At 57.0% G+C, this 24,085-nt stretch overlaps 10 protein-coding genes across 12 annotated transcripts; 5 read left to right on the top strand and 5 right to left on the bottom strand.

Moving 5' to 3' along the window:
• Window positions 1-61: 61 nt before the first annotated feature.
• Window positions 62-626, bottom strand: JDV02_005414 (uncharacterized protein; the record flags this gene model as incomplete). The annotated part of the gene is made up of 2 exons (XM_047986712.1): window positions 62-275; window positions 532-626. 2 exons carry the CDS (start codon window positions 624-626, stop codon window positions 62-64), a joined length of 309 nt encoding a protein of 102 aa, XP_047842695.1.
• Window positions 627-2,897: 2,271 nt separating this feature from the next.
• On the bottom strand, window positions 2,898-8,689 carry SEC26 (coatomer subunit beta). Its single transcript, XM_047986710.1, has 3 exons — window positions 8,060-8,689; window positions 5,577-7,996; window positions 2,898-5,525 (listed from the first exon to the last, which is right to left on the bottom strand). The coding sequence occupies exons 1-3, from the start codon at window positions 8,362-8,364 to the stop codon at window positions 5,380-5,382; spliced, it is 2,871 nt and encodes a 956-aa protein (XP_047842693.1). The 5' UTR covers window positions 8,365-8,689; the 3' UTR covers window positions 2,898-5,379.
• On the top strand, window positions 2,904-4,914 carry JDV02_005413 (uncharacterized protein). Its single transcript, XM_047986711.1, has 3 exons — window positions 2,904-3,440; window positions 3,550-4,338; window positions 4,441-4,914. The coding sequence occupies exons 1-3, from the start codon at window positions 3,438-3,440 to the stop codon at window positions 4,561-4,563; spliced, it is 915 nt and encodes a 304-aa protein (XP_047842694.1). The 5' UTR covers window positions 2,904-3,437; the 3' UTR covers window positions 4,564-4,914.
• A 221-nt stretch (window positions 8,690-8,910) lies between the features above and the next one.
• Window positions 8,911-10,332, top strand: MNH1 (Protein mago nashi). The gene is made up of 6 exons (XM_047986709.1): window positions 8,911-9,042; window positions 9,095-9,132; window positions 9,191-9,286; window positions 9,343-9,406; window positions 9,461-9,548; window positions 9,598-10,332. Exons 1-6 carry the CDS (start codon window positions 9,005-9,007, stop codon window positions 9,736-9,738), a joined length of 465 nt encoding a protein of 154 aa, XP_047842692.1. The 5' UTR covers window positions 8,911-9,004; the 3' UTR covers window positions 9,739-10,332.
• A 2,073-nt stretch (window positions 10,333-12,405) lies between these two features.
• JDV02_005410 (uncharacterized protein) lies at window positions 12,406-13,742 on the top strand (the record flags this gene model as incomplete). The annotated part of the gene is made up of 4 exons (XM_047986708.1): window positions 12,406-12,966; window positions 13,046-13,196; window positions 13,263-13,620; window positions 13,676-13,742. 4 exons carry the CDS (start codon window positions 12,406-12,408, stop codon window positions 13,740-13,742), a joined length of 1,137 nt encoding a protein of 378 aa, XP_047842691.1.
• A 79-nt stretch (window positions 13,743-13,821) lies between these two features.
• On the bottom strand, window positions 13,822-15,960 carry JDV02_005409 (tRNA (guanine(10)-N(2))-methyltransferase). Of its 2 annotated transcripts, XM_047986706.1 has the most exons (4): window positions 15,543-15,960; window positions 14,631-15,478; window positions 14,342-14,547; window positions 13,822-14,219 (listed from the first exon to the last, which is right to left on the bottom strand). In XM_047986706.1, the coding sequence occupies exons 1-4, from the start codon at window positions 15,654-15,656 to the stop codon at window positions 14,053-14,055; spliced, it is 1,335 nt and encodes a 444-aa protein (XP_047842689.1). In that variant the 5' UTR covers window positions 15,657-15,960; the 3' UTR covers window positions 13,822-14,052. The 2 variants fall into 2 exon arrangements, with proteins under 2 accessions (XP_047842689.1, XP_047842690.1); XM_047986707.1 differs by having other exon boundaries at window positions 14,342-15,478.
• A 70-nt stretch (window positions 15,961-16,030) lies between these two features.
• Window positions 16,031-18,672, top strand: JDV02_005408 (Ribonuclease P). Its single transcript, XM_047986705.1, has 6 exons — window positions 16,031-16,328; window positions 16,392-16,536; window positions 16,599-16,658; window positions 16,716-16,817; window positions 16,885-17,013; window positions 17,090-18,672. The coding sequence occupies exons 1-6, from the start codon at window positions 16,185-16,187 to the stop codon at window positions 17,590-17,592; spliced, it is 1,083 nt and encodes a 360-aa protein (XP_047842687.1). The 5' UTR covers window positions 16,031-16,184; the 3' UTR covers window positions 17,593-18,672.
• Window positions 17,597-18,310, bottom strand: JDV02_005407 (uncharacterized protein; the record flags this gene model as incomplete). Its single annotated transcript, XM_047986704.1, has 1 exon — window positions 17,597-18,310. The coding sequence occupies one exon, from the start codon at window positions 18,308-18,310 to the stop codon at window positions 17,597-17,599; it is 714 nt and encodes a 237-aa protein (XP_047842688.1).
• A 296-nt stretch (window positions 18,673-18,968) lies between the features above and the next one.
• Window positions 18,969-22,428, top strand: trl1 (RNA ligase (ATP)). Of its 2 annotated transcripts, XM_047986702.1 has the most exons (3): window positions 18,969-19,356; window positions 19,421-21,799; window positions 21,862-22,428. In XM_047986702.1, exons 2-3 carry the CDS (start codon window positions 19,535-19,537, stop codon window positions 22,108-22,110), a joined length of 2,514 nt encoding a protein of 837 aa, XP_047842685.1. In that variant the 5' UTR covers window positions 18,969-19,356; window positions 19,421-19,534; the 3' UTR covers window positions 22,111-22,428. The 2 variants fall into 2 exon arrangements, with proteins under 2 accessions (XP_047842685.1, XP_047842686.1); XM_047986703.1 differs by having other exon boundaries at window positions 19,421-22,428.
• On the bottom strand, window positions 22,280-23,638 carry JDV02_005405 (uncharacterized protein). Its single transcript, XM_047986701.1, has 3 exons — window positions 22,870-23,638; window positions 22,654-22,815; window positions 22,280-22,569 (listed from the first exon to the last, which is right to left on the bottom strand). Exons 1-3 carry the CDS (start codon window positions 23,283-23,285, stop codon window positions 22,515-22,517), a joined length of 633 nt encoding a protein of 210 aa, XP_047842684.1. The 5' UTR covers window positions 23,286-23,638; the 3' UTR covers window positions 22,280-22,514.
• Between the last annotated feature and the right edge of the window lie 447 nt (window positions 23,639-24,085).

Raw genomic sequence — 24,085 nt, 5'->3', positions numbered from 1 at the left:
CCGCCCTTGTAATGCTCGGGCACGGGCAGGTTGATTTTGCGGTCGGCGTAGCGGCCAGCTGTCAGCGCCGCTTCTCATAGAACTCGACGGCTTTCTCCAGGGCATCGAGACTGGAACGGTCGCCGTAGACGTCCATGAGGGCATTGTCGCGGCGCTGCTGCTCGGCAGCGTCGCGCTCAGCGGCGAGCAGCCGAGCGTCACGACGCCTCCCGGCGACTTCGACGTAGGTCTTTGCGGCTAGGCCGATCATGGAGACGACAAGTATGGGTTTGAGCCTGTGCGTGCAAAACAAATGGTAAGTCTGGGCAGTATTACACGAAGCCCCTCACTCCAACTCTCACTCTCACACACAACAAACGCATGCGGACATTCTTGCTTGTGCCATCGCAGAGAAATAGCCCTCCCAGCCGACATGCGCCTGCTCGTTCTCAACGCTTCTGCTCACATGTTTCGAGAATGACGGAACGCAGGGCATGGAGAAGAGAGGAGGAAAGGGGTAGAATAGGTGAGGGCGGGACAAGACGGGCGTACCAGCGAAATGGCATGTGGCGAGAGTGGCGCAGGTGAGGAAGGAAGCTGGGATGCACTCTGGCCGAGGTCGAGAAGCTCCTGGGGGCGCGGTACATGATGATGGCGAAGGCGTCCTGAGAGTCGCGGATGGGGGCTGGCGGCGGCGGTTGTGTGGACGCAGGGGGTGCCGACGACGAGCGATGAGCAAGGACAACGATGTTATGCTTAGCCAACCGTCTGCTACCACGGACCAGACCGCAGTGAGCGATGGCTTCCAGACGAGAGAGGCTGCTGGTCTTTGTGGTGAAGAAGGTGAAGATGGTAGGAGATGAATGGAAGGATGATACGAAGTAGGTAGTGGCAGAGGGGAGCAGCTGTCTGAAGAGTGGCAGCAGGACCAAGGGTAAGAACCTTAGGTACCTAAGGTAGGTAAGGTACCCAACTTGGTCGGTTGCTCGGAGGTACTGAGGTAGTTTTGTAGCTTTGGGCAAGCAAGGTACTTACTGTAGGTACGTAATAATAAGGCGAGGTAACGAAGGCAGGTGCGAAACAGGAGGGGTGTGTGAGTTGGGGCATCACAGTCCGGGGTGGGACTTTATTTTAGTAAGTTAGTACTACTAATACTGCATACTGTAGGTAGGTCTGTTAGTACTCGTGACCCGGTGAGCACGTTGCTACAATACGTGTCGGATCCCAGCCCAGGCAGGGAAAGAGAGTTCAATGCAGCAACATACAAAAGTAGGCACATACTACAGGCAGGTACTACCACTGTGCCTTGGCGTGAAGTCCTTACCTTTGCCCGGCCATTGGCGGGTGCAAGACAAGACCACGAGCGAGCGAGCGAGCAAGCAAGCAAGCAGCCAGCCAGGCGGCAGAGAGCTTTCCAGTCCGGGCATCAAGATCATCATGTGAAGAAGCCTGGTCCCCCCTCTCCCCCCCCGGAATAATTTCATCCTTCATTTTCCCACGGGGCCAAAGGGCGGGGCCCCCCGCACTCGTGTCCAAAGGAGCCAAGCCCACCTTGGGCCCCCCCCCCCCGGCACACCCTCTCTCCCACTCAATCATTGACCCTCGGCTGGACCCGGCATGCCGGCCCTCTCTCCCCTCCCTCCATCGCTGTTGCGCCGCCGACACGCCATCTGTTTTGGTGGCATGACAGTGGCATGACTATTGACACGTCTGTCTGCTCGTACAAAGGACCGGCCGTGCCTTGCTCGACCTCCCGTCCCACGGTGGCGACATCACGCAGGGCCCGTCGCCCGTCGCGGAAGAAAAGAAGCAAGCCTGCTTCTTCGTCCTCCCACCGCCCTTGCTGCCACTTCCGGTTCCTCCCCCTCAGCTTCGGCTTCGGCCTCGGGCAGCGGCGGGTGCTGCCGGAGCCAGTCGCCCCACAGCTCCGCCCTGCGCTGCTCATCACCTTCGCGAGCAGCTGGCGGCGCTGGCATTGCTCATTAGTAGGCCGCCTGATGAGCCAGCCTGCCTAGCCCATTGAAGCGCACAAAGGCGAGCTTCACCTTGGAGACACGGCCAGCGTCTCGGCCTGGAGGCGTCGGGGAGCCCCAAGCTCGAATGCCAGGGTGCGTAGGTTCTCTCCCTCCTGGCCAGACAGATGCTGACGACAACGTCACAGGCGAAGCTTCGCCACACTTCGTTGATCCAGAGCGCGTCCCCAGCTCGTCTCCCGATCTCGCATGGTCCGTAACGCGGCATCGTCGCTCGTAGTCGCTGTCGCCGATAGCATAGGTTTCCATGCACTGGGACGCTCGAATGCATGCCGGCTTGTCCTGACGGCTATGGTATGCGTCCCGTGCACGGCGGCATGGCATACTCCTCGCAATCTACAGTTGCTCACTCAAGCCGAATCGCCATTTCGAATCCCTAGATGTGCCGAGCTACAACTGTAGAATCTGCTACACTAACGAGCCTCAGCGTCCACGGGCTACTACATACTACAGGCACTAGACATCCACCAACCTACATTACTTATACTGTATCGATTGAAGCATCTAGGCACTGCTGGCTGGCTCCTCGAGGGCAACTCTGGATGAATGCTTGGGTCGTAGATTAGGTACTTGAGGTTAGTACTAGGTCTAGTGGTTAGTTAACGTAGATGGTAACGAGCCATGTACTCTGCCTGGCTCCACTCCTGCCAGGAACTTCTCCAACCACGGTTGGCACGAGGCACCTGGGGTATAGTCGGTGGGGGGTCCGCCCCCCCAGTACGTACAACCTAGGACGCCAGGTCTCCTGGTGTTAATACCTCAGGGTTGTCAAGTGGGCCATGCAAACGGGCGCCCGCCCCGGTGACACCACTTTAAGGTGGGAGACATTGACGGAGCTCCAACTACCACCTCAACTTCACTTGTTACCTCCTCCTCCGCCCCCCCCCCCACCTCTAACCCTCGACCCTTTGGCCTCAAAACACCCTCTTCGGAACCTTGCCGCAGCCGGTCGTCGGCGTCACGCCCATCTCGAACGCCCCCTCCTCCGCCTCGCGCCGGCTCTCCATCTGCCGCCTGCCAGCTTCACCTCGTCCATCGGCCTGCCTTCCCGGGCACTCTCTCGTTATACTTCGCATTCTCATGCCTTGTCGACGGTCGTAAGCTCATTTCCTCGCCCGGCTTCACTTGTCGCATCTTCGCGAGCGCATGCGCATTCGCCGCAACCACTGCCTAGACCGTCATCTTCTGCGACAGAGCCTGGTGCATCGAGTGCTCGTACTGGTATCGCGGTGAACCATCACTTCACTGCCGCCTTCCAGCCCCACGTTTCGACGATATCATCTATCCGATACCTTAAGGTTGGAATGGACTGGCCGTGACAACACGCCCCGTCTTTCTCGCAGCGCATCAACGGTCCCCCATCTTTGCGACATACATTGGACTCTCGCCTCCTCCCCCGCCGCTGGCGACGCCGCCTCTCGCGCTATGGTACGTACGCCCAGCCGTTGATTTGTAGACAAGGGTGCATAGAGATCGCCCCGAGTCCTCGGTGATGCGTCGGCCGTTGAGCTAACGACTCTTTTTCAACATTTCGCAGGGGTGCTGCTTTTCTCGATCCTCGGGCCCGAACTCGCCGTATCCAGGCGGCGCCCCTAATTCCTCCGCCCGACACATCAACCCTCCACCCCTGACGCTTCCAGACGGCATCCAGGCTGCTAGCCATGGCGTATCCCAGCCCGTCCCACCCTCTCACCATCGCCGCCGCCGCCGAGACCAGGGTCCGCTCGATCAGCACATCAATAAGCCCTTACGCCAACATGAATGGGCCTCCAAAGATCGCAGGTGGACACGCCGAGGCCTAGACAAGGAGCGCGCCGAGTTTTTCGACACTAGGGTCACGGGCCGCGCGGAGATATGGCAGACGATTCACGCGGCCCTGCAGGTCTTGTGGGATCCTGCCACCGAAGACTCCAACGACGACGGCCTCAATGGCCTCGGCACCGCGCAATCGATTCTGTCCGCCGCCGAAATCTCTTTGCCCACGGGCGACCTTGCCAACGGCGTCTATGACTCGCTCGGGAACTATTACCAGCTGCCCCAGTGGGTCGTCGCCGACCCAACCAACCTCGCCGACGACAGCGACCCTGATGGCAAGGACGCCGAGCTGCCTACAAGTGCTGGAGAGACTATCGGGGCCGATATCAACGACGTGCCTGTGGATGACGCCGAGAGAAGGCGAGAGGAGAAAGGCAAACGTGTGCTCGACGCGCGGGAACAAATAAGGGTTCGAGCGCGACTGAGTGACTCGGGTCGAGACATCGATGTGTCGGTCGCCAAAACGGATCCAGTTCGAAGCGTCATACGGACCATCGCATCAGAATCAGCGGTAAGAGAGCACATATGAACCTATGAGACCATACCAACGCCATGCGCGCTTTGGTCGACGGCGCCACATTCCCATTCAGCTAATGCAACGTTTCCTTCGCAGACTCCTTCCACCAAGAAGATCCGCATAGCGTACATGGGCAAGATGCTCAAGGAGGGCATGTCTCTCCAGGACCAGGGCTGGCAAGCAGATCATATCCTCAACGCCCTTGTCTTCAACCGATAGCGTCGTTGCATGCCACACGGGGCAGCGCACCATAATGCCCGTGTCGCCCCCTGGCCTTCTCTTTACGTTGGATCATACTGGCTCTAAGCGGCACATTCGCCGCACGGCCTGCGCCGCGACCTCTGCAACTCTGTGCAGTTTTTTGTTTGTGCATCGGAGTGTTTGTTGTTGGGTCTTCTGAGCGTTACTTCACCATGGGCGAATACCATATACGGCCCCTCATTTTGTTTGTGCTTCAATTTCAACATGTGCGTGGAGTGCCCGCACCTCTAGGAGTTGGGGGCTGCTTGCTGGTCGTTTTGTCCTGGGTATTGGTCTGCTTGTCTTTTAATATACCCCGAACCATTCCTCTTCCTAGCTAAATAGCTCCATCGAGTCGACGTGGTGCTCGCCCAGGGCAGGCTGTGAGACGAAACATGGCCGGATGGCTTCACACTTAGTGGCAGAAAGGTGTGTCAACAGTTCGATGCATGCATCTGAGGACGAAACACTACCAAAAAGTCGTGGTCTCAGATACGTCGTCTACCATCCGGCCTTTTTGCCCTCCCTGTCTCCCACCCCGCTTCCCGTCGACCTTTCCCATAATCTCATGGGTTTCCCTTTCTAATTTTCAGCATTGCGTCCTCGCAGCATGACTCCTGCATCGTTCAAGAACCGGGGTAATCCCGCCGCAGGCAGAGCATGACTGCCGGAAACTACTTCTCCACCACTGCTTCCCATCTTGGCCTGTGTGTATGAGCACTATGATTTCCCGCGCACAAATTACCGGGCTACCGTCCAGAGTGGGCCGACACGCCCAAGGTCCAGATCAGCCCTTCACGAAGAACCAATTTTGTTAAGTCCCTTGAGAGAGCCCAAGCTAAGCGCGAGGCCCTGCGATCGACTTCGGATACGGACAAAGCCTGTGATGGGCCCGTCTTCGCCCTCCTTCTCGATGCTCAGGTTGGCGAGCGCATCCTCACCTATGCACGGGTTAGTTGCAATTTTCGTAGTGAGGGACAGGGCAGTAATACCAAAGACGCTGCGGGCGTACAGGTTGGCGCTCAGGAACTGGCAGTCCCCCTTCAGGCTAGCTTCGGGGGTCAGGCAGTTCATGTTGGTACACGCCTTCAGCTGCTCCAAGAAATCACGCAACGACTTCGCCTTCGAGTTGATGTTGACCTTATTCTCCCATTCAAACTCAGTCCACATGGTGCGGAACTGGGTTTCTGTGCAGGTCGCCGGCTGGATATAGTCCATGATATCTACGTGCAGGTCGTTCAGGATGACAACATTGGTGTCGGTTGAGTGGGCGCCGTCATACACCACGTTTCCGAAGATGACACCGGTGTCGGTCGACGAAACCTTGATGGTGCATTGCACGTTATGGAAGTCGTGAGGCCCAAGGTTCTGAGTTGTCGGCCGCTCCACCACCTTGAGGTCGCCGAGCGTTGCAAACTCGACCGACAGGTTTTGAAGGGTCTCGGTAGTTTGATTCACCAGCAGGACGTCGAGGACAATATCAAACTGGTGCACCTTAACGTAGGCCTCGGCATATACGGGGTCGGAGAAGCCGGTCAGCTGCACGACGCGGCTGAGTTTCGAGCTGAGGTCCTCCGTTGTTGACTCGCCTCCCGTTGCTCTCTCCAGGTCAACCTCCATCTCGTCGAGGCCATCGGTGGCGTTCTTTTTGGAGAGTTGCCTGATTTGAACAACGTCGTCAACCTGCACGGCAGTCTTCGCTCTCTCGTATGCCTCCTTGGCCGCGCGCTTCTTCTCCTCGACCTGAACCATGGCCCGGAATGCCTTTCTGGTGTCGTCCAGCCAAACCGTTTCCAAATCCTTCTTCTCTTGAAACTCGGCCAGAGACCGCACGCAAGACATGATACGATCCACGGAGTCCTCATCGATCGGCGCCTTGACGAATTGAGACTGGCCGACACGCAAAACCGAAATCATGATGAGCATTGCCTCGGCTCTCAGTGCATTAGTTCGCGCCTTGTCGGCCGAGATCTCCGAGTGGCGCATGACAAGCTTCACCAGTGTAGCTGAGAGGACAGTAGCCAAGTAGTAGTCTCCGTCGAGAATCAGCTGTCGCAGTGGCGGCTTCTGGGCGGCCTTGACGGCTTCCAACTTGGCAGCAGCGGACGACTGGCTGGTAAGTGCCGTCTCAGTAGCATATGTGCCGTCTGCCAAGACCTTTCGCGACCCGCTAGGTTGCGAGGGTTTTGAGTGGCCATTGACCTGTTCCTCGGGCTTGTCCTCACTGTCTTGCTCCTCGAGCAATCGCTGTTCCGAGGCAAGAATCGGAATCTCGCCCAGACTGGCACGTATCCTCTTCCAAGCGTCCCGAATGTCCTTCTCCTCAAGGGAATATTCGCCGATGATCCACATAATTCCTCGGTAGACTTTGCCGGCGCGTACCTCACTGAGAGTCGCCACGAGTCGCTCGACAATAGTCTTGCGCAGAGCGGGGAATTTCTCGACAACCTCTTTGACAAAATTGATTACGTCGACAGCAGAGGCGTTGTTGAAGTCTGTGATGAAATCCATCAAGAGTTCCACGACACTGGCGGCAACCTCTGAGAACTTGATGGCGCATTGGTGGATAGAGTGAATGAGAAGAGAGCGGTACTCTGCATTCTTCTCATACTCCTGATCGACAGTCTTCGCAAGCTCCTTCTTCAGGAGCAGGACGACCTCTTCAACATTCTTGCTCGACACCATGTCCAACGCAAGCCCAAGGGCCTTCTTTCGCACATCAATGTCTGTGCTGGAAAGGACGCGCAGGATTTCCATGGTTAAATCATCCAAGATGCCTTCGTTCTTCTTGCGTAACTGGTCCACCCGGTCCAGAACGATGAGCTTGACGTTGTTGTCTGCCTCCTTGATACTCAGCTCGATGAATTTGGCGGCAGCGGCCTTGACGGCAACGGGGTTGTTGGTCAGAGCCGTCAAGGAAGAGGCCGCCTCGTACACCACAGTCGAGGCACCAGCCTCCAGCAAATCGAAGATCAACCGCAAATACCGTGCCTTGTTTTGTGAGTTCTGCACGGCATCCTTACGGATGAACTCTAGCTCAACCAGCTGGAGGAGCTCCTCGGCGTTCGGGATGCCGTCAAATACGGAGCTCAGATACAGCAAAGCCGCGTCATGATTGATGCTCGCCAATGCAGCGAAGGCATTTCGTTTGCATGTGGCATCCGTCTCGCCCTCGAGGAAAGTCGCGATGAGCTCGGCCGCATCGGGGATGAGGGACGGGGAGTGCAGGTGAATCGAGGAGATGGCGAATACAGCGTTCTTGCGTACGTATGCATGTCTATGCTCGAGGCAGGATCTAGCCGACGAGAGTAGCGGCTCGATCAGTTCCGGTTCGCGCAGCTTGCAAAGGAAGCGCAGTGTGTTGCCTCGAATATACTCGTTGGGGTGCTGGAGGTCGTTCCGGATGCCGTTGCTAAGTGTGAGCGTTCAGGTTAGCCGCCGCAAAGATTCCATGGGGCGAATGAGAGTCGCCTACCAAACCAGAATCATTTCCTGCTTGAGTTTGCCGCTCGAGTCCAGCTTGGGACATATCTCGTAGTAGAAGTACAAAAGCTTCTTGAGTGGCTTGTACTTGGAGGGCATGACGAATCGGATGATGTGCATGAGCAGCGTGGGCATTGGGTCGCCGTTCAGCATGACGGTCAATATGCGCTTCATGGTCTCAACCTTGGTTTCGTCGGTGCCCTTCTCCAGCTGCATGCGCAGGTCCGAGACGGACGGCACGTCGGCCGCATTGTCCTGGTGGACCAGGCTGTAGGCATTCTCAAGGAAGCCAGACATGGTCGAGAGAGACTGGCAGCGGCTCTGCTATGCTCGAGGATGGGCCGGTGTTGGAATCAACTCTTCGAGGCAAACGGCTTCTGGCGTATCGTCGACTCGAGCAGATAGACGGAGGTAGGTTCAGGGGTCGGACCCAAGAGGGCGGGAACACCGTGGAGGAGGGGAGCTTTCACGAGGAACAAGGGCGTATCGGGCCCATTCGGCGTCGCAGGAGGGATTTGGCAGTATGCCAGTCCTTGATGACCGAAAGATTGTTGTGTTAGCCAGCTCTCTGGGGTGACGAAGAGCTTCGGTCAACAGACAGACAACCTTTAGGAGATGATCTGGCCCTGTCCGTCGCCGTCAGTGCCAGAACAGGTGGCACCAACGATGCGAGCTGAGCGAGTCACGTGCAAGGGGTGGTCCCCTCCCCCCCCTTTGGTGCGGGACCCTCTCCAATGTCGTTTCTCCATCTCTCCCTGGGCTGGGCTGCCTTGCTGGAGCTCCAGGCACGTCCCTCCACTGCTTGGCTACCTAGACTGGATCCACTCGCTTAGCTAAGGCTGCACTGACGTCCCTCCTACTCTTGCGACCCGCCACCACTTTGCAGCTCAAACGACCGACAGCAAGGTCCGGCACGAGATCGGCCTCACGAACCGCCATGCCTGCGACAAACGAACCGTTCTACATCCGATACTAGTACGTTGGATCGACCTGTCCTCCCTCGCCATATACGCTAATGTCGTGCCAGTTCGGGGCACATGGGTCGTTTCGGCCATGAGTTTCTCGGTTCGTCGCATCTCGACTCTTCAGCCGCCTTCTCAGGCCCTAACTCTGTTGTGACCAGAATTCGACTTTCGCGTTGTGGGAGACGGCCGTAGCGCTGTCGCAAGATATGCAAACAACTCCAACTACCGCAATGACAGCTTGATTAGGAAAGAGAGTGAGGATGTGATTCAACGCCAATATGCGCAAGTCAACGCTGATCAGCGAGAATAGTGTGCGTCAGTTCTATCATAGTCGACGAGATCAAGCGCATCATTACGTCGAGCGAGATCATTAAGTGAGCAAAAATTCCCCTGGCGAAGCGCCAAATGGCTTTTAACACCCAAAACAGGGAAGACGATTCGAAGTGGCCGCAGAAGAACAAAGATGGGCGGCAGGAGCTGGAGATTCGACTGGGAAATGAGCATATATCCTTTGAGGTATGTCCCGCCGAGGGCCTTTGTGCAACCACCACTGATCTGTGTACAGACGGCCAAGATAGGCTCGCTCGTAGATGTGACCGAATCCGCCGACCCTGAAGGCCTTCGCGTGTTCTACTACCTCGTGCAAGACCTGAAAGCACTTGTTTTCAGCTTGATTGCATTGCACTTCAAGATCAAGCCTATTTAGACTGGGACCCGGGTGTTTGATCAATTGGACGCTCGAAAAGCGACAATGAGGCGTCGACGTGCCCCTCTCCCGAACGAAGCCAAGTAACGCGCGACGAGCCCACCCTCGGAGGCTTGGCAAGATTCTCTTCCAATCGGCTTGCAATCATGAAAGGACTGTGCACTTGCATGGCGTTGGACATGGTGGTCGTCTTTGGGTTGCGGGTATAAAAGGGCCTATCAGCCAGGAGTCTTTGGAAGTGGGAATTTTGGGCACTGAATTACAGGCCACGGCAACAGATATAGAGACACCAGCACTGGGACAAAGAGTGATTGGGAGCAACGCCTAGTGTTGGACCGAAACTGCTTCCCGCTGAACCTGGTCCAAGGCAAATTGATCAAGTACTCGGGAGGCTGCTTGGAGGCGGTCGAGTATTTGATGGGGGCTCTAGAATTCGGAATGAAAAACTGCCCTCCAATCTAGGACTTGACTTTCATGTACGTGGCCAAGTGTACGATACTAGTCCGCAGTGATGGACCCGAGCAATTGGGCAATGAGGATGTCTTATGTGAAGAATGACAAGGTTGGTCAAGGCCACCTGATGAGGTACTAGAAGGACCTGGACTGGTCAATAAAAGGCATAGCCAAGTCTGTGGTCGGTTCAACAGCGGGCTGGCGATTTGTATCGTGCCATTGTCTGTCCGAGACACAGATATATGCCGTGTACAGAAGGGCGCTTCTAGATCAAATTGTATCTGTACTCGGTAGTCAGATGGGTGACAGATACCTTACCTGCAGGATGGCACACTCGGAGATGGGGTGCATGCTCTTGCGCCACCGCGCAACTACGGTCCCCTCGCCGTTGGGCTTGGCAGTCGGATATTGGCAGAAGGGACCCTCATGCCACTTATTAGGACTTTTCCCTTGGAACTGAGAGGAGTGCTGGGGCTTGAGCCAGGGCGGATCCCGCCACCGGCCACTGAGGCAGGGAGCGGACGGGGAGAGACTGAGCGGCGGCCGGCGTCTACTGCGAAGCAGGTACTGGCAGTCCTTGGTCTGCTTCGTACGTGCTCAACTCAGTGCTGCCGTAGGCAATTACTTACTAAGGTAACATACTCAAGTACTTAGGTACCTAGGTGGTAACGTTAGTACTACTAGGTAGGTAGGTGTAGATACTGGAGGTTAGTACAGGCTGTAGGTGGTAGGACGTTCCGGTGTGGAGGTGGGCTTCAGTCATGAGCACATGCGGCCGCCCTGCCGTCTGCCTGACCATCGAATGCAGCCCCACGCGCGTTCGTTGCACAACGCGCTTCATCAGCTTCGTGCGTGGCATTGCAGCCCCGCGTGTGCGACGGCGTCGTGCTTCGCGCATCACTCCGTTACCCAGGAAGAATCCCCGTCTCTGTGTCTCTCAGCAGCGAGGGTCTTTTGGAACACAGACGAGACACACGACACTGGCCGCTGCGTACCAACCTACGAGGTAATTACTAGGTAGGTACTAGACGTGCCTAGTAGGTAGGCAGGTACGGCACTTGGTGCCTGGCCTGGGCAGGCCTCGGGCCATGCGACAGCCGAGTGCAGTTGAGATACCGGTACACGCCGTTCGAGCCCGAATCCAGCGCCGCCGTGGCTACCTACCGCCCAAGCTCCCGTCTCTACAGCACCATGGCTTGGGAGCGACGGCGGACGATGGTGGCGCCTGAAGTACCCGGGCAAGGGCACGGCAACCAGCCCCCGGCCACGACGGAGATGTCCCGACCGACGGCGCACTGCACTGTATTCAGTCGTCTCCAGTAGCGAAAGGCATTGTGGCGACTGGGGCACTGCGGGGCTTCGGTACCTCACCGCACCGTGCGGATGAGCCCTTCGCCACCCGCACCGAGAGGAGGGAGGGGGCGTCTGTGCCAGTTCATCAGTGCTGCCAATGCGAAGCCGCCAGCGCTTGGCGGCGTGCAAACTCGCACCTGCGGGCTACCTTTACCCACCTACCGCCGACCGGCAGGCCGCCGGGGCTTAGGTACTTCCCTGTCCACGTACTTTTCCTCGGGCTCGAGTGCTCTACACGCCTGGTAGCTCAGTATCTGCAGAAGGCTGCCTTATTACCTTACTTACCTGTGCTGCAATCGAGCGAGGCGTCTCCCCATCCTCCCCATCCCGCCTGGCCCTGTGCCTCACGAAACCGCTTCGCGCAACTCCGTCGACCGCTTTCACCCATCAGCGGGCAGAACCCTTCTTTGTCGACCGCCTGCCTTGCAGCGTGGCTCATCCAACACCCCTTGCTTCCTCCTCGGCTCGTTCCCTGTCGGCGCAATCCGGTGCGGGCTGCTCTCCCACAACAAGGCTCCGTCTGCCCTGTGGCCATGCGCTACTGTGCGGCCTGATGACCGGCGCCCATGATACCACCCCAGCTCAACTGTCCCAATCTCTAAAGCCAACCAGGCCTTCGTCGCCATCGACAGTCTCCCCCTCCCGTCGTCGCATACACACGCATTGCGCCGCCTGTGCTCGCCTTTCGACGCCTCCTCCCTCATTCATTTTCAGCAACTCGTCATTGCCGTCCGTCGTCGCGTAAGAGAGCCCAGTCTCGCTGGCGCTACCGGCACACGTCGGTCCTGCCGTGACTGCGAGCTTCCTCCACCCCCCCCTCCCCCATCCCCATCACCCAGCCGACTCTCCTGCAACGCGACGATGCCGACGCCGTCTCCCAACCCGCCGCCCGGGCCTTCCTCGCCTCCGCCGTATGCCTTCTCGACCTGCCCCGACGACGTCCAACAATCTCCTCAACCCACCCGCCAATCCCACGTCGCCACCGAGGCGACCGAGGCCGGTGCCCTGCAGCTCGAGCACGGCTCATCCACGGATGGGTCATCGCCGTCATCTTCGACTGCCCGGGCTAGCGGCGACGATATAGCTTCCACCGAAGCTCTGATGCTCGGTAGCGGAGCGTCGGTAGAACCTTCATCAAGAGCTACCACCGTCTCCCCTGGTCCACACTCCAGCATCACTGGCGTCACTTCTCCTGTCCTGAGCGCGCCAGATGGTGACCTTCCCAAGCGCCCCGGCATCGCCCCGGATGGGCCCTTGAGCCACATGAACGCCGCTCCAGTGGCGCGATCTCGACCATCGCCCAACAGTACCTCGAGCCCGTCCCTGTCCCGCGATCTTGACCCTGCCGACTCAATACTATACGAGGACGGCGATGATCGATTCTCCTCCCCTTCTATGGGCCCTGATGTGCCCAATCTCCGTGTGAGTCGAAACCCTTTCACCCCCTCTCCCCCTCGGACGGCGAGATGGCCAGAGGCAAGGCGTTACTGACACGTGCTAGGCAATCCCGACCCTCCCATCCTCCTATCTGCGTCCCGGTAGCAAGTTCCATGGCACACAACAGTCCGAGAGACAGGTGTACGATGTTCAGGTCGAGATCAAGCACGTCGATATGCGAGAGTCGTTTTTGTGCGGTTATCTACGCATTCAGGGTGTGTACAGACCTCCGGCTCTAGCCTCTCGTACCTTGACATAGGCTCACATGTACTACCATTCAGGCCTCACTGAGGATCATCCAACGCTCACAACATTCTTCGAGGGTGAGATCATTGGCTCCAAGTATGGTTTCGAAACGCTGCACGAAGACTGGGGCGCCAACTACAAGACGGACATGAGCCACTGGGGCAAGTTCAGCGCCTTCAGACCACTTCATAAGCAAGCTCGGAAGGGACGCGTCGCCATCCATGACGTCGCGCAGAGAGAGAATATCTTCATGCGCTGGAAAGAGCACTTCCTCGTTCCCGACCACCGCGTGCGAACCATTACGGGAGCGAGTTTTGAGGGTTTCTATTACATTTGCTTCAATCAACTCAAGGGGGAGGTTAGCGGGATATACTTTCATTCGAAAAGCGAGAAGTAAGTATCGCGTTCTTGATTGCTTGCTTGGAAGCCAGCTAACGAATGTTTTCAGATTTCAGCAGCTGGAGTTGAAGCACGTCCCGGACCGTGGCTGCTTCAGCGCAACGGAGTTCCGGTGACAGTCTTTTTGCCCTACCGCGAGTGGCATGATACCTTGATTTAGCGACGGGACGGATGTAACGGGAATGATATATGATTGTGTATTGGAAGACGGCACGCTTGCCGGCCCGCCTGCCGGCGGCCGGACACGCCGCTTACCCGGATGCTCTGCGCCAGATGGGCATAAAATACTACATGTGATGGGAGTGGGAAATTTGCGCTCGAGCCTCTGAACAGTGGCTGAGGACCATTTTTTTGAGCCACGGGCGGTTGTCCACGTCGAATACGAGCACCGTTCTGGCATGCTCTCCTCTAATTGTGCCATGCCATCTACTCACTCGCCTCGAACTTCCTAAAGTAACCACGCCGAAACGGGTTCAGCTCGTCAGCGGTTGTGCCGATTGATTCGGCCTTGCTCTTGGCGTTGTATGCCTCGAGTGCCAATGGTATCACCTCGTTGTCGGGTATGCGCCGGTAGGTAATGAGTCGCCTGGACCCTAAAGCGGGGAGTCAGCGAGGACTCTTACCATGGATTGGGGGGATCTTGCTTTATATCAGGACGACCTGTGACCCAGAAATGGCAGTTTCAGGGGATCGCATGGGGCAAGGGGGGCAGTACATTTATTGAACACCTGGACACATACAGCCACTACTTCGAGGCATGGGTGCGTCGGCACGGGTATCTCTTGCTCCTCGTCGTTGGCAGTTGGCATCCAGAATGACAACCTCCCGTTGTCTACGAGGGTTCCTGAAGCGAATACGAGGATGTCGTTGAGCATGGCGAAGAAGCTGTAGGGTTTCTTGGGCGCCACAAAGTCCGGCAACCTGAGTCGGGTCAGTGTAAGCTGGATACTGCCCATTGGTCTGTGTGAAAGGGGTTCTGGTGATCAGTTCACTCAACCACTTACGATCCATCCCTTTTCCCCTTCTCTATGAGCCAGGGGGTCTTTTCCGGGTCTCTAAGGCCGAGGACCCTCAGGCCTTCTCGCACCCCGTAGGGAGGGTCGCACACAATTCCATCCCAGATCCTCCGGCCCATCTGAATGGGCGAGTTCATCAGATCTGCGGCAAAGACATCGCCCAGGCATGACTGGAGGCCGTACTGCTCGAAATTTCCGCGCAAGCTTTTGTGACCGCCCATGCCGCGGAAGCTGCGTCCGTCAATGTCGCTGCCCCATCCTATGGCGCCAAAGTACGCGCATGCGACAGGAAATGAGCCTGTACCGACGAAGGGATCATAGAAGAGCTTTCCTGGCGAGGCCAATGCGATGTTCGCGGTGACTAGTGATAGCTCGGAGTCCATGCTGGTGGTAGATATGTACCCACGTTTTTTCAGGTCAAATTTGAGGATGACGTCGCGTGACGAGGCACCCACGAAGCGGCCAAAGTATACCATGTCCGGCTTGTCGATGCCCAGGGGAACACTGTCGAAGGGCCAGATCTCAAAGACGGTGAAGGTATGCTCCGGGTCTTTCATGCGTATGGGCCCGTCAAAGGGCAGGTAGTCGAAGGAGTTGATGATGGCCAACCGCTGGGCGGCGGTGCGCGCTCCCTGGAAGTACTCGACGTCGAATTTGAAGGTGGGCTCCTTGTACTGTGGCCAGAGATGGGATGTCCGCAGCTTGACAGACTCATGGAGGGTGGAAAGGGTGTCACCTTTGGCCCAGAACTCATGGATTGACTGGGCAAGGATGGACCGCCTGATGAGTTTTCGCGCTGCCTCGACCGAGGGAAGCGAAACCAGGCATAGTGGTGACTGGCGAGCAGTGTGAGCAAGCAAAAACGCCGGATGCCATGATATGCAGGTATGTGAGCCTTACCTGGTCACTGTACTCGATGACCGTCAGGTCGACACCCTCAGTGATAGCGAGGGCCTCGATCTCAGCCAGCCGAAACGTCTCGTGTGTCTGCGCGAACTTTATGATGAACTCCATGGCCGCGAGGCCTTGTTTTGTGTCCTGCCGTCCAGTCGGCTGTGTTTCTCCTTGTCGTTTCCCCTTTCGTAGCCATTCGCAGCGGCGTTTGCCGAGTGTAAAGTGCCCGAGACGTGTCGAGCATGTGAATGTTAGGGGGTCGCGAGGTGCGGTAGCAAAGCGCTCGCAAGCACGGCCAATACCACCGAATGAAACCCCGGGATGGGCAAAACAATTACCGTGTGCGGCAGAGAAGAACGCAGCAAGGTATACCAGCTGCAGAGTGGATGGAAACGTGAGCCTGGCATGTACGTTTCAGTATAGGGTGTGCACGAACAAGTGAGCGCTGGAAAAAATTGGCCCAAAAAACTTAAGCCACCCACACACCCACGCCACACCAAGGCACGATTTATTTACACAGGCACAGCTGCCCCCGACTCCATTATACGCCGCCCACGATCCCCATAGGGCCAGTTGGGAAGACACACAAAAGACACCGGGTGCAACAAACCGAGGCCTATCCGACCACGTCCTTCTCAAGACTCAACCATGTTTCCCAACGCTACACCGTCCGTTTACCAGTCCTCGGCGTGCTTCGTCACGTACGGGACGATGGGCCACGTCGACCCGAAGCAGCCGCCTTACAGAAGCAGACCCTGGACGGATATCGCATCACAGGAGTTTATCAGCAAGGTAGTATCAGCCCACCCTGCGCCACCTGGCTGACCTCGAGCGGCGCGGCTAACTGCCCTCCAGGTCGACCTCGTCGTACCCCAGCAGTACTACGATGCGCTACATGAGACGCTCACCCAAGACAGTCGGCAGCCGCGCTACTCGCGAGTGACCATGGCCTTGGGACAGGTGCTTCAGGGGTCCTTCTTCACGAATTACGTCAAAACGGGTATGCTGCGGACGCGAAGCCGGATGCTTGAGTAAAATGCTTTACTGAGACCCTGAACGTAGGCGACGCCCTGATGCTATCGAATGGCCGAGGCAACGGTGATAGATTCACGCTACAGAAAGGTGCCGACCATTGCCATGCCCCTGGCGCCACTGCACTAGTACTCTAACCCGCCACAGGGATACTGAAGCTGTACCTTGAACGGGAAAGCTTTGAACGCGCTGGCATGGAAGGCAAACCGCATGGCGCCAAGGGCAATCGCGGAGACAAGCCGAGATGGAGTACAGCCTCCCCAAGGACTTGGGTCACGGCCTATATCGGATCGCTCAAGCTAATTCATCTCTCTAGTTGTGTCTACGGATCTCACCGCACCATCCATGGTTCCTGGGAAAAGGGGCTTCGAGCGATTGCACCGAGCCTGTGAGAATGTCTTCAACACGCCCGTGCAGTGGTTGTTTTGCAGGACAACGCAGTCAGGTCCGTTCAACACCTTCACACCCAACGACAATCCCACTATCATAGCGCGACTAGCACTGTATTCTGACACAGACAGTCGTCAATCCTGATCCTTTGGATGAGTTCCAGCCGGTCCGCCTTTCTGCCCAGCCGTTCGTTGCCAAGGGCTTTGAAGTTATGGACATCAAGATGGAGATACCGCCGTCGACGCTGTCCAACGGTGACCGCCAAGCACTAGAGGGGGCAGCTGCCGACCTGTACGAATGGCTCTGCCTTGTGAGGCTGCAAAGTCCACGAACGGCGATCGACGACAAGATTGACCCATATCTGTCGCGGTACAAGGCACCAGCCGGCGATGTTGGTACCACCCACGGTAGCATAAACGTCTGCCTGATACGCTGGCAGGGCCTTATCTCCCCACACTGGTTTCGGGGGTTGGTTACCGATGTTATTGGGGTACGCGCCCCAGCACAATGGTTCTCTGCCAGCGCCACAGGATTCGCCAACGATATCGCAGGGACTGGCAACGACTTGACGCTACTCTGCCCCTCCAAGTCAAAGGGCGAGTACCTCATGGTGGCCACGAAGAACTCGGATTGAAGCTTCAGCCATGCTTGGGGCGCACGTTTCGTTCCTCGCCAATTTTTTGATCCAAGATCGCATCCTCGACTAGCTTGCGTAAGTCGGCCTGGCCACTTGGGGCATCGAAATCCGGGCGCTGGGCGAGCTCCTCGATGCGTCTGCGAAATTCTGGGTCGACCTCGCTGGGGATATCCTCCGCCCGGTCCATGGTTCCAACGGTCACCTCTAGGCCCTCGGGGGGTTGTCGTATGACGTCAGGAATGGCGTTGGCGGCCACGGAAGCTATGTCGCTGTCGGCGTCCCTGCTCTCGAGGGAGCCTAGATAGCGGGCGACGTCAGGGAAGTCCCCCTCGGACTCGATCTTTTCTCTTGCTGTCAGGCCTTCGGAACCGCGATGGTAGAGGTCTGCCGAAAGCTCTTCCACGAGGACGCGGGCTGCATCGACCGTTTCCACAACAAACAGAGCCGTTTCATCGTCCTCGTCCTTGAGGTTGACATCGACTTTGAGCTCTCGCACAAGAGCATAAAGCAGGTCGAGGTGGTTGTAGCTGGCGGCAGCGTGGACGAGTGAGTAGCCGTGATCGTCTTGCGCCGAAGCCAGACTGCGATTCGCTCGGAGCAGGGGCAACAGCGCAGGGCTGTTGTCAGCGGCAAGAAGAAAGGGGTTTTGGGTCGGAGCCATGGGGGCGAGCTGGTGCTTTGTGCGGGTGTAGGTAATGAAGGAGGACTGCATCATTGAGAGCTGGAGGAGAGAGCTCGTGGTGCAGTGTCGGGGGGGTCGTACTTGCCCGGCAGCACCTAAATTTTTGCCCCTCGCGGAGCCCTGACCTATAGCCTACAGACTACAAGTACAGTATAGGGTAGGTACGTACCCCGCGGAAATGAGCTGCTGGCCTGCCGCCGACAAACGTCACTGGCTTGGGCTGGACTGGCGGGCTTGGAATTCTTGCCCCTCCAAAGCCCCGCGATGCAGCAGAAGGGTCCAGGTCCGACCTGAACTTCCTACTAGGTACCTATGCGTGGAGAACCTAAGTTAGTAGTCATTTCGAGCCGCATTGACAGCTGCACCGCACTGTTGCATGAGGCCTCAACCGTGTCCTGGCCTCCAAGTTACGCTTCTGGCCCAGAGAGCGCGTTTTGAAGCACCCGGCGAGGAGTAATAGTAATACCTCGCGGGTCCCTGTTGAGGCAGTGCTCTCAAGACCTGGGCAGATTACCGTTCTTACATGGCTGGCGGGAAACCTTGCAGTCAGCCTTCCTGAACCGGCCGCGTCTAATTCGTGACTCACCGCCGCAGGCTGGGGGGAAACGGACAGCTCTTGCATTCGTCTCTTATATGATGCTGGATCGTTTCTGTCCCGTTCTCTTGTCGCTCCTTCTCTTCGCCGTGCGTACCTACCTGCCCAAACGCCTTCATACGTTAGTAGCCCGTTGGTTGGCGGGTAGTGCCTGAGGCCGACCCGCTGTAGCACACTGCAGTGTATCCATCCTTCAGTGCTCACTGCCCTGCTCTCTCCCAGCCAACTTAAGCAGCACCTTGCGGTCCTTGCCCCAAGACTGGCGGCCGCTGGTCTTTCACCCACCCACCGTTCTCACACCAGGATCTTCACTTCCCAAAAGAAGATACTCGCGGAGCTACCTATTCCTGACCCGGCGACGACAGCTTCCAACCCACTCCGTTCGACTGTGACGTTCGCACCGAAGCAGAACTCGCAGGATTTTCGTCGCTTCCACGCCGTCGAGAGGCTTGCCGGTACCTCGCCGGGCCTCGCCCTCGTGTCGGTAAGATGAGTCGCCTCAATGAGCGGAGGTTAGTTTGTTGACCATTTCTATTTTCTATGAGCAGGCGCAGAAGAGGGCAAGGCTTTGTTCTGCGGTCCCTGACTTGGGCTGCTAAGCTCGTTTCAGACTCGTGGAAGCCCAGGACGCAACCTTTTTTGTGAACTACCTCGTCCTTCGCATGAGACCGAAGGCGTTCAGAAGTGGAAAAGCTGTGCCTTCTCTTGCCCGCGCGTCGAATCTCCGGCTCGCCGCTTGGCATTCTCGTTTTGCATCCAAGGCACTTCTCCACTCCCATATAATGGCTGCCCCCTTCGTTCCCCAAGACGTACAGGAGATCGCCCGCGTTCTCGGGGCCCTTGAGGTCGCCCGGAAAGAGAAGAAACGCGGAGCATTTTCCATAAAGAAAACGACATTCAGCGTGAAGGATTCCCTGGACGGGATCCAGGTAGATTCCTGGCGACTGCAGGACTGGGACTACAAGAGACGGGATTTGCCCACTTACGCCCGAGGCCTGTTCACGACGAGAAATCGTTCCAATGAGCCAGAGATTGCAGTCAGAGGCTACGACAAGTTCTTCAATGTCGGCGAGGTTAACGAGACCAAGTGGGAAAACATCACTACAAGGACTCAGCCGCCGTACGAATTGACTCTCAAGGAAAACGGGTGCATCATCTTCGTTGCTGGCCTCGAGGACGACACCTTGCTAGTCTGCAGCAAACATTCCACTGGCGACCGATCTGACGTTGATGTCAGCCACGCTTCCGCTGGCGAACAGCGACTGGAGAAACAGCTCGCCGCCATCGGCAAGACGAAGGCGGATCTCGCCCGCGACCTGCGTCAACGCAACGCAACTGCCGTCGCCGAGCTATGCGACGACTCGTTTGAGGAGCACATCCTCGCTTACGGCCCCGACAAGGCTGGCCTATATCTTCATGGTATCAACCTCAACCTGCCAGAGTTTGTCACGTACCCAAGCCCCGCGGTGCAGGAGTTTGCAGACCAGTGGGGCTTCCGAAAGACGGGCCTGATGGTGATGAACGATATCCATCAAGTCAGGTCTTTTCTTGAAGAAACCGCCGAGACTGGCGCACATGATGGTCGGGATGTTGAAGGCTTCGTCATCCGCTGCAGAATGAGCGTCAACCCTAGCTCGCAGCCGTACCAGGATTGGTTCTTCAAATACAAGTTCGAGGAGCCTTACCTGATGTACCGGCAGTGGCGCGAATGTACCAAGGCTCTCATCTCCGGCAAGGCACCCAGGTTCAAGAAGCATGTTCGTATCACCGAAGAATACCTCTTGTACGCCCGCCAGCGCCTTGCCGCAGATCCACGGCTGGGCAGGCTGTACAACCAGAATCATGGCATCATTGCCCTTCGTGACGACTTTCTCAAATTCAAAAACCTCAACGGCTCCGACGCGGCCAACATGGATGATCTAAACCCCGTTGCCATGACCGAGGTCACTGGGGATGTTATTCTTTGTCCGATTGCAACCATCGGCTGCGGAAAGACTACAATCGCCCTAGCTTTGGCACATATCTTTGGCTGGGGCCACATACAGAACGACAACATATCTGGCAAGGGCCGTCCACCTAGATTCACCAGGGCCGTGCTAGAGCAGCTCACGCAACACCCCGTGGTGTATGCTGACCGCAACAACGCCCAGAAACACGAAAGGAAGCAGATCATCACCGATGTGAAGATGCAACATGCCACGGCCAAGCTGGTATGTCTCAATTGGCGCCACAATGACGATGCCATCGACGAGATTCGCCGAATCACACAAGAGAGAGTCTTGGCGCGCGGTGACAACCACCAGACCATTCACGCAGCAACGGACAAAGCCAAATTCTTGGGAGTCATGGAGGGCTTCATTAACCGTTTCGAGCCTTGCAGCCCGCACTTCAAGCCTGATGACGGTTTCGACGTCATCGTTGATCTGGACCCGACAGTTGGGAGCCGCACGAACCTCGAAACCGTTGTCAAGAAGCTGCAGCAGTATTTTCCCAACCTGATCAAGGAAATGCCGTCAAGTGAGCAGCTCGATGCCGCCATCGAGGCCGCTATAGGTTACAGGCCGGATTTCAAGCAAGAGCTGCCTGACCGAACAAACGGTAGCAACAAGAAGATGCAACAGCCACAAGCGCAACAGAATCAGAGAAAGCCGACACGAAAACAGTTAGAGTACATGTCCATTGACACTCCAGCCAATGCCATCACTGCTGCACTCGATCAGGCGTTTCAGGGAGTCGACCCGAAGACATCCCGGTTCTATATGCAACTAAAGCAGACACGACGAATACAGAACAAATTCCATGTAACGCTTATACATCGGGCGACAGCTAAACAACACCCTGAATTGTGGAACCGCTACACGGCGCTGTATGACGCTTCAGTCGGGACTGAGGACAAGCTTGGCGAGTGTGGCTTAGTATTGGAAAGGGTATGTGGCGCTCACTCACAAGCAACAGTATTCTACTGACACGCGGCACTCTGAACGTTAAGGTCGTCTTTGACGACCGCATCATGGCCATCGTTGTTCGCCTAGTCGATGCGGAGGGCAAGTGGGACTGCGTGAATCGCGTGGCTCACATCACGATCGGAACGCGCGACAACACAGTGAAGCCGAAGGAGAGCAACGACTTGTTGGCGAGGTGGCTCGATAGTGGTGTCGCAGAAGGCGGCATAGGAGAACGGATTTTTGAGCCCAAGCCGGCTATCAGGGGCGATGTCAGGGGTGTGGCGTCGAGATAGAGCACACTGCAATCCGACCACCACCCCTCATTTTCTGAGGCGAGGAATTCCATGGCCGACTACGAAAAGCTGCTGGTCTCGAGCTCTGCCGCTGGAGATCCCATACTGAAGCGGTTGACATGTCCCACACTAGCAGTGGGACCTCTTGGCTCACACGCGTTGCACCATTGTTGAGGTTGTATTTGCAAAGACGGAGCCATGCTCGTTGCGCACGTGTCCACCAGGCGCGACTGAAAGGTAGCTAGTTTAGGCCTTCATGAATTATAGGGGTATATGTGAAAGTACAATGCAGGCAATGTTTTATACATTAATAGGAAGCAGGCGAGTGAAACGAGGTAGGCAAAAGGCCGACCAGACCACCCCCTCGTTGACAGGTGTAATTCGGCACCGCTGCATCTCAAGTCCTACTCGTCATCCAGGAAGCGGCTTGCTATGCTGCCAAACAACGGGACCTCGAACCTAGAGACAGTCAGGTTGGCATACGATCCGCCGCGGCAGGACTTCGAAAAGGAAAAAGGGGGGGGGGGGGGGGTCTTTGCGTACCTGTCCAGGATCTCGGCGTCCCGATACGCTCTCAACGTGAGGAAGGCGATGAGAGCCATGTCGCAAACAAAGAAGAGCCAGCTTAGAAACGAGGACCAGGAGAAGATGAGGTGAAAAACCATGATCGCGGTAAAGAGCAGGGCTGCTTGCCAGGCGTGGAATCTGCGTGTGCTCAAGGTCAGCCAAAGCCATGTGTGAAAGCATCTGGGCGCCTACCGAACATAATCACTCTTGCGTTCTAGGATAAGCAGTAAGATGGCGCCGAGGGGTGGCAGGGCGAGATACGCAAGGCAGGCCTCGTAATCGAGTCTCAGGCCGAGGCTGGTATCAAACTCGCTGATTTCGGCGGCGGGATACGCACCCGGCATGGCGGCACCGCCGTTACCGCCGCCGCCGCCGCCGATCCAAGAGCCAGCCTGTGTCTGGTCGTCAAGGTCGCCACCCCATGCGCGCTGCGGCTGCGGGTGCTGAAGAGGCGGGGGACTCCTCGCGTTGAAGGCGGCAGAGGGCGAGTATGGTCGCCGGCCTCCGGCATCGTGCGACGGTCGAGGGGATGTGGCATTGCCGGCGAACTCGGGCGATGCCACGCGCGAGTGCTCTGGAGGCGACGACTGGTAGGGCGCGAAGTCCATGGCGCTGGTTTTGGTTTCTGCTGCGCTACCACCACCGTCGCATACGGCGGGATACGTTGAGCGACAGAGCGCGCCGCGTTTCGCCGCAGTGTCGCGGAATATCTCTCGTTTCGACGCCGACACCGCCTGAAGGGCTTATCACCCACCCCCAAGGAGCTGGCACGTGGCGCGGACTTCGTTGGGCTTCGTTCGAGTCGGGTAGAGAGGCCACCGGCGGTACGGGAGGTGACGAGAGGGTCGGCGATCAAGGTCGCAAGCTGCGCGGCCAGCGCTCGACGAAGAACGGCAGCGGCAAGCGTGTTGATTGTCGCTCGGCGGGCTGCTGTAGTGGATGAAGCACGATTCGGGGATGCGGCAGCCGAGTGCGTAATGCACAAGGCAGGACCAACCCGTAGTAGACTTATGGGTACCTTAGTACCTACTACCTAAGGTACCTACCTACTTTAGTACAGTAGGCAAGTAGGTAGTAGTCGGGTGCCTACTAGAATAACTAGGTACCTAGTACTACTTCTTTTACTACTACGTAACTTAGGTACATACCCAGATACTGAGGTACTACTATAGAGGTAGGTGAGGCATTAGGTACTTAGGTGTACCTAGGTACCAAGGTAAGGTACTACTACCTTTGGTGCCCGCTATCCAAGCCTCGAGTCTAGTGCCTTTTTGATGGGTGTTCGGCCTGTAATGGGTACGGGAGCACCCGTCACTCCAACGACGCCCACTTCAGCCTGCAAGGTAACTATCTACTTCGTAGGTACGTATTACATTTGTCGTCAACTCAACTGGAAAAATGGTATCCT

Source organism: Purpureocillium takamizusanense, chromosome 4, assembly GCF_022605165.1.
Source record: "Purpureocillium takamizusanense chromosome 4, complete sequence".
Classification (NCBI taxonomy): Eukaryota; Fungi; Ascomycota; class Sordariomycetes; order Hypocreales; family Ophiocordycipitaceae; genus Purpureocillium; species Purpureocillium takamizusanense.
This window is presented reverse-complemented; position numbering and strand designations above follow the sequence as displayed.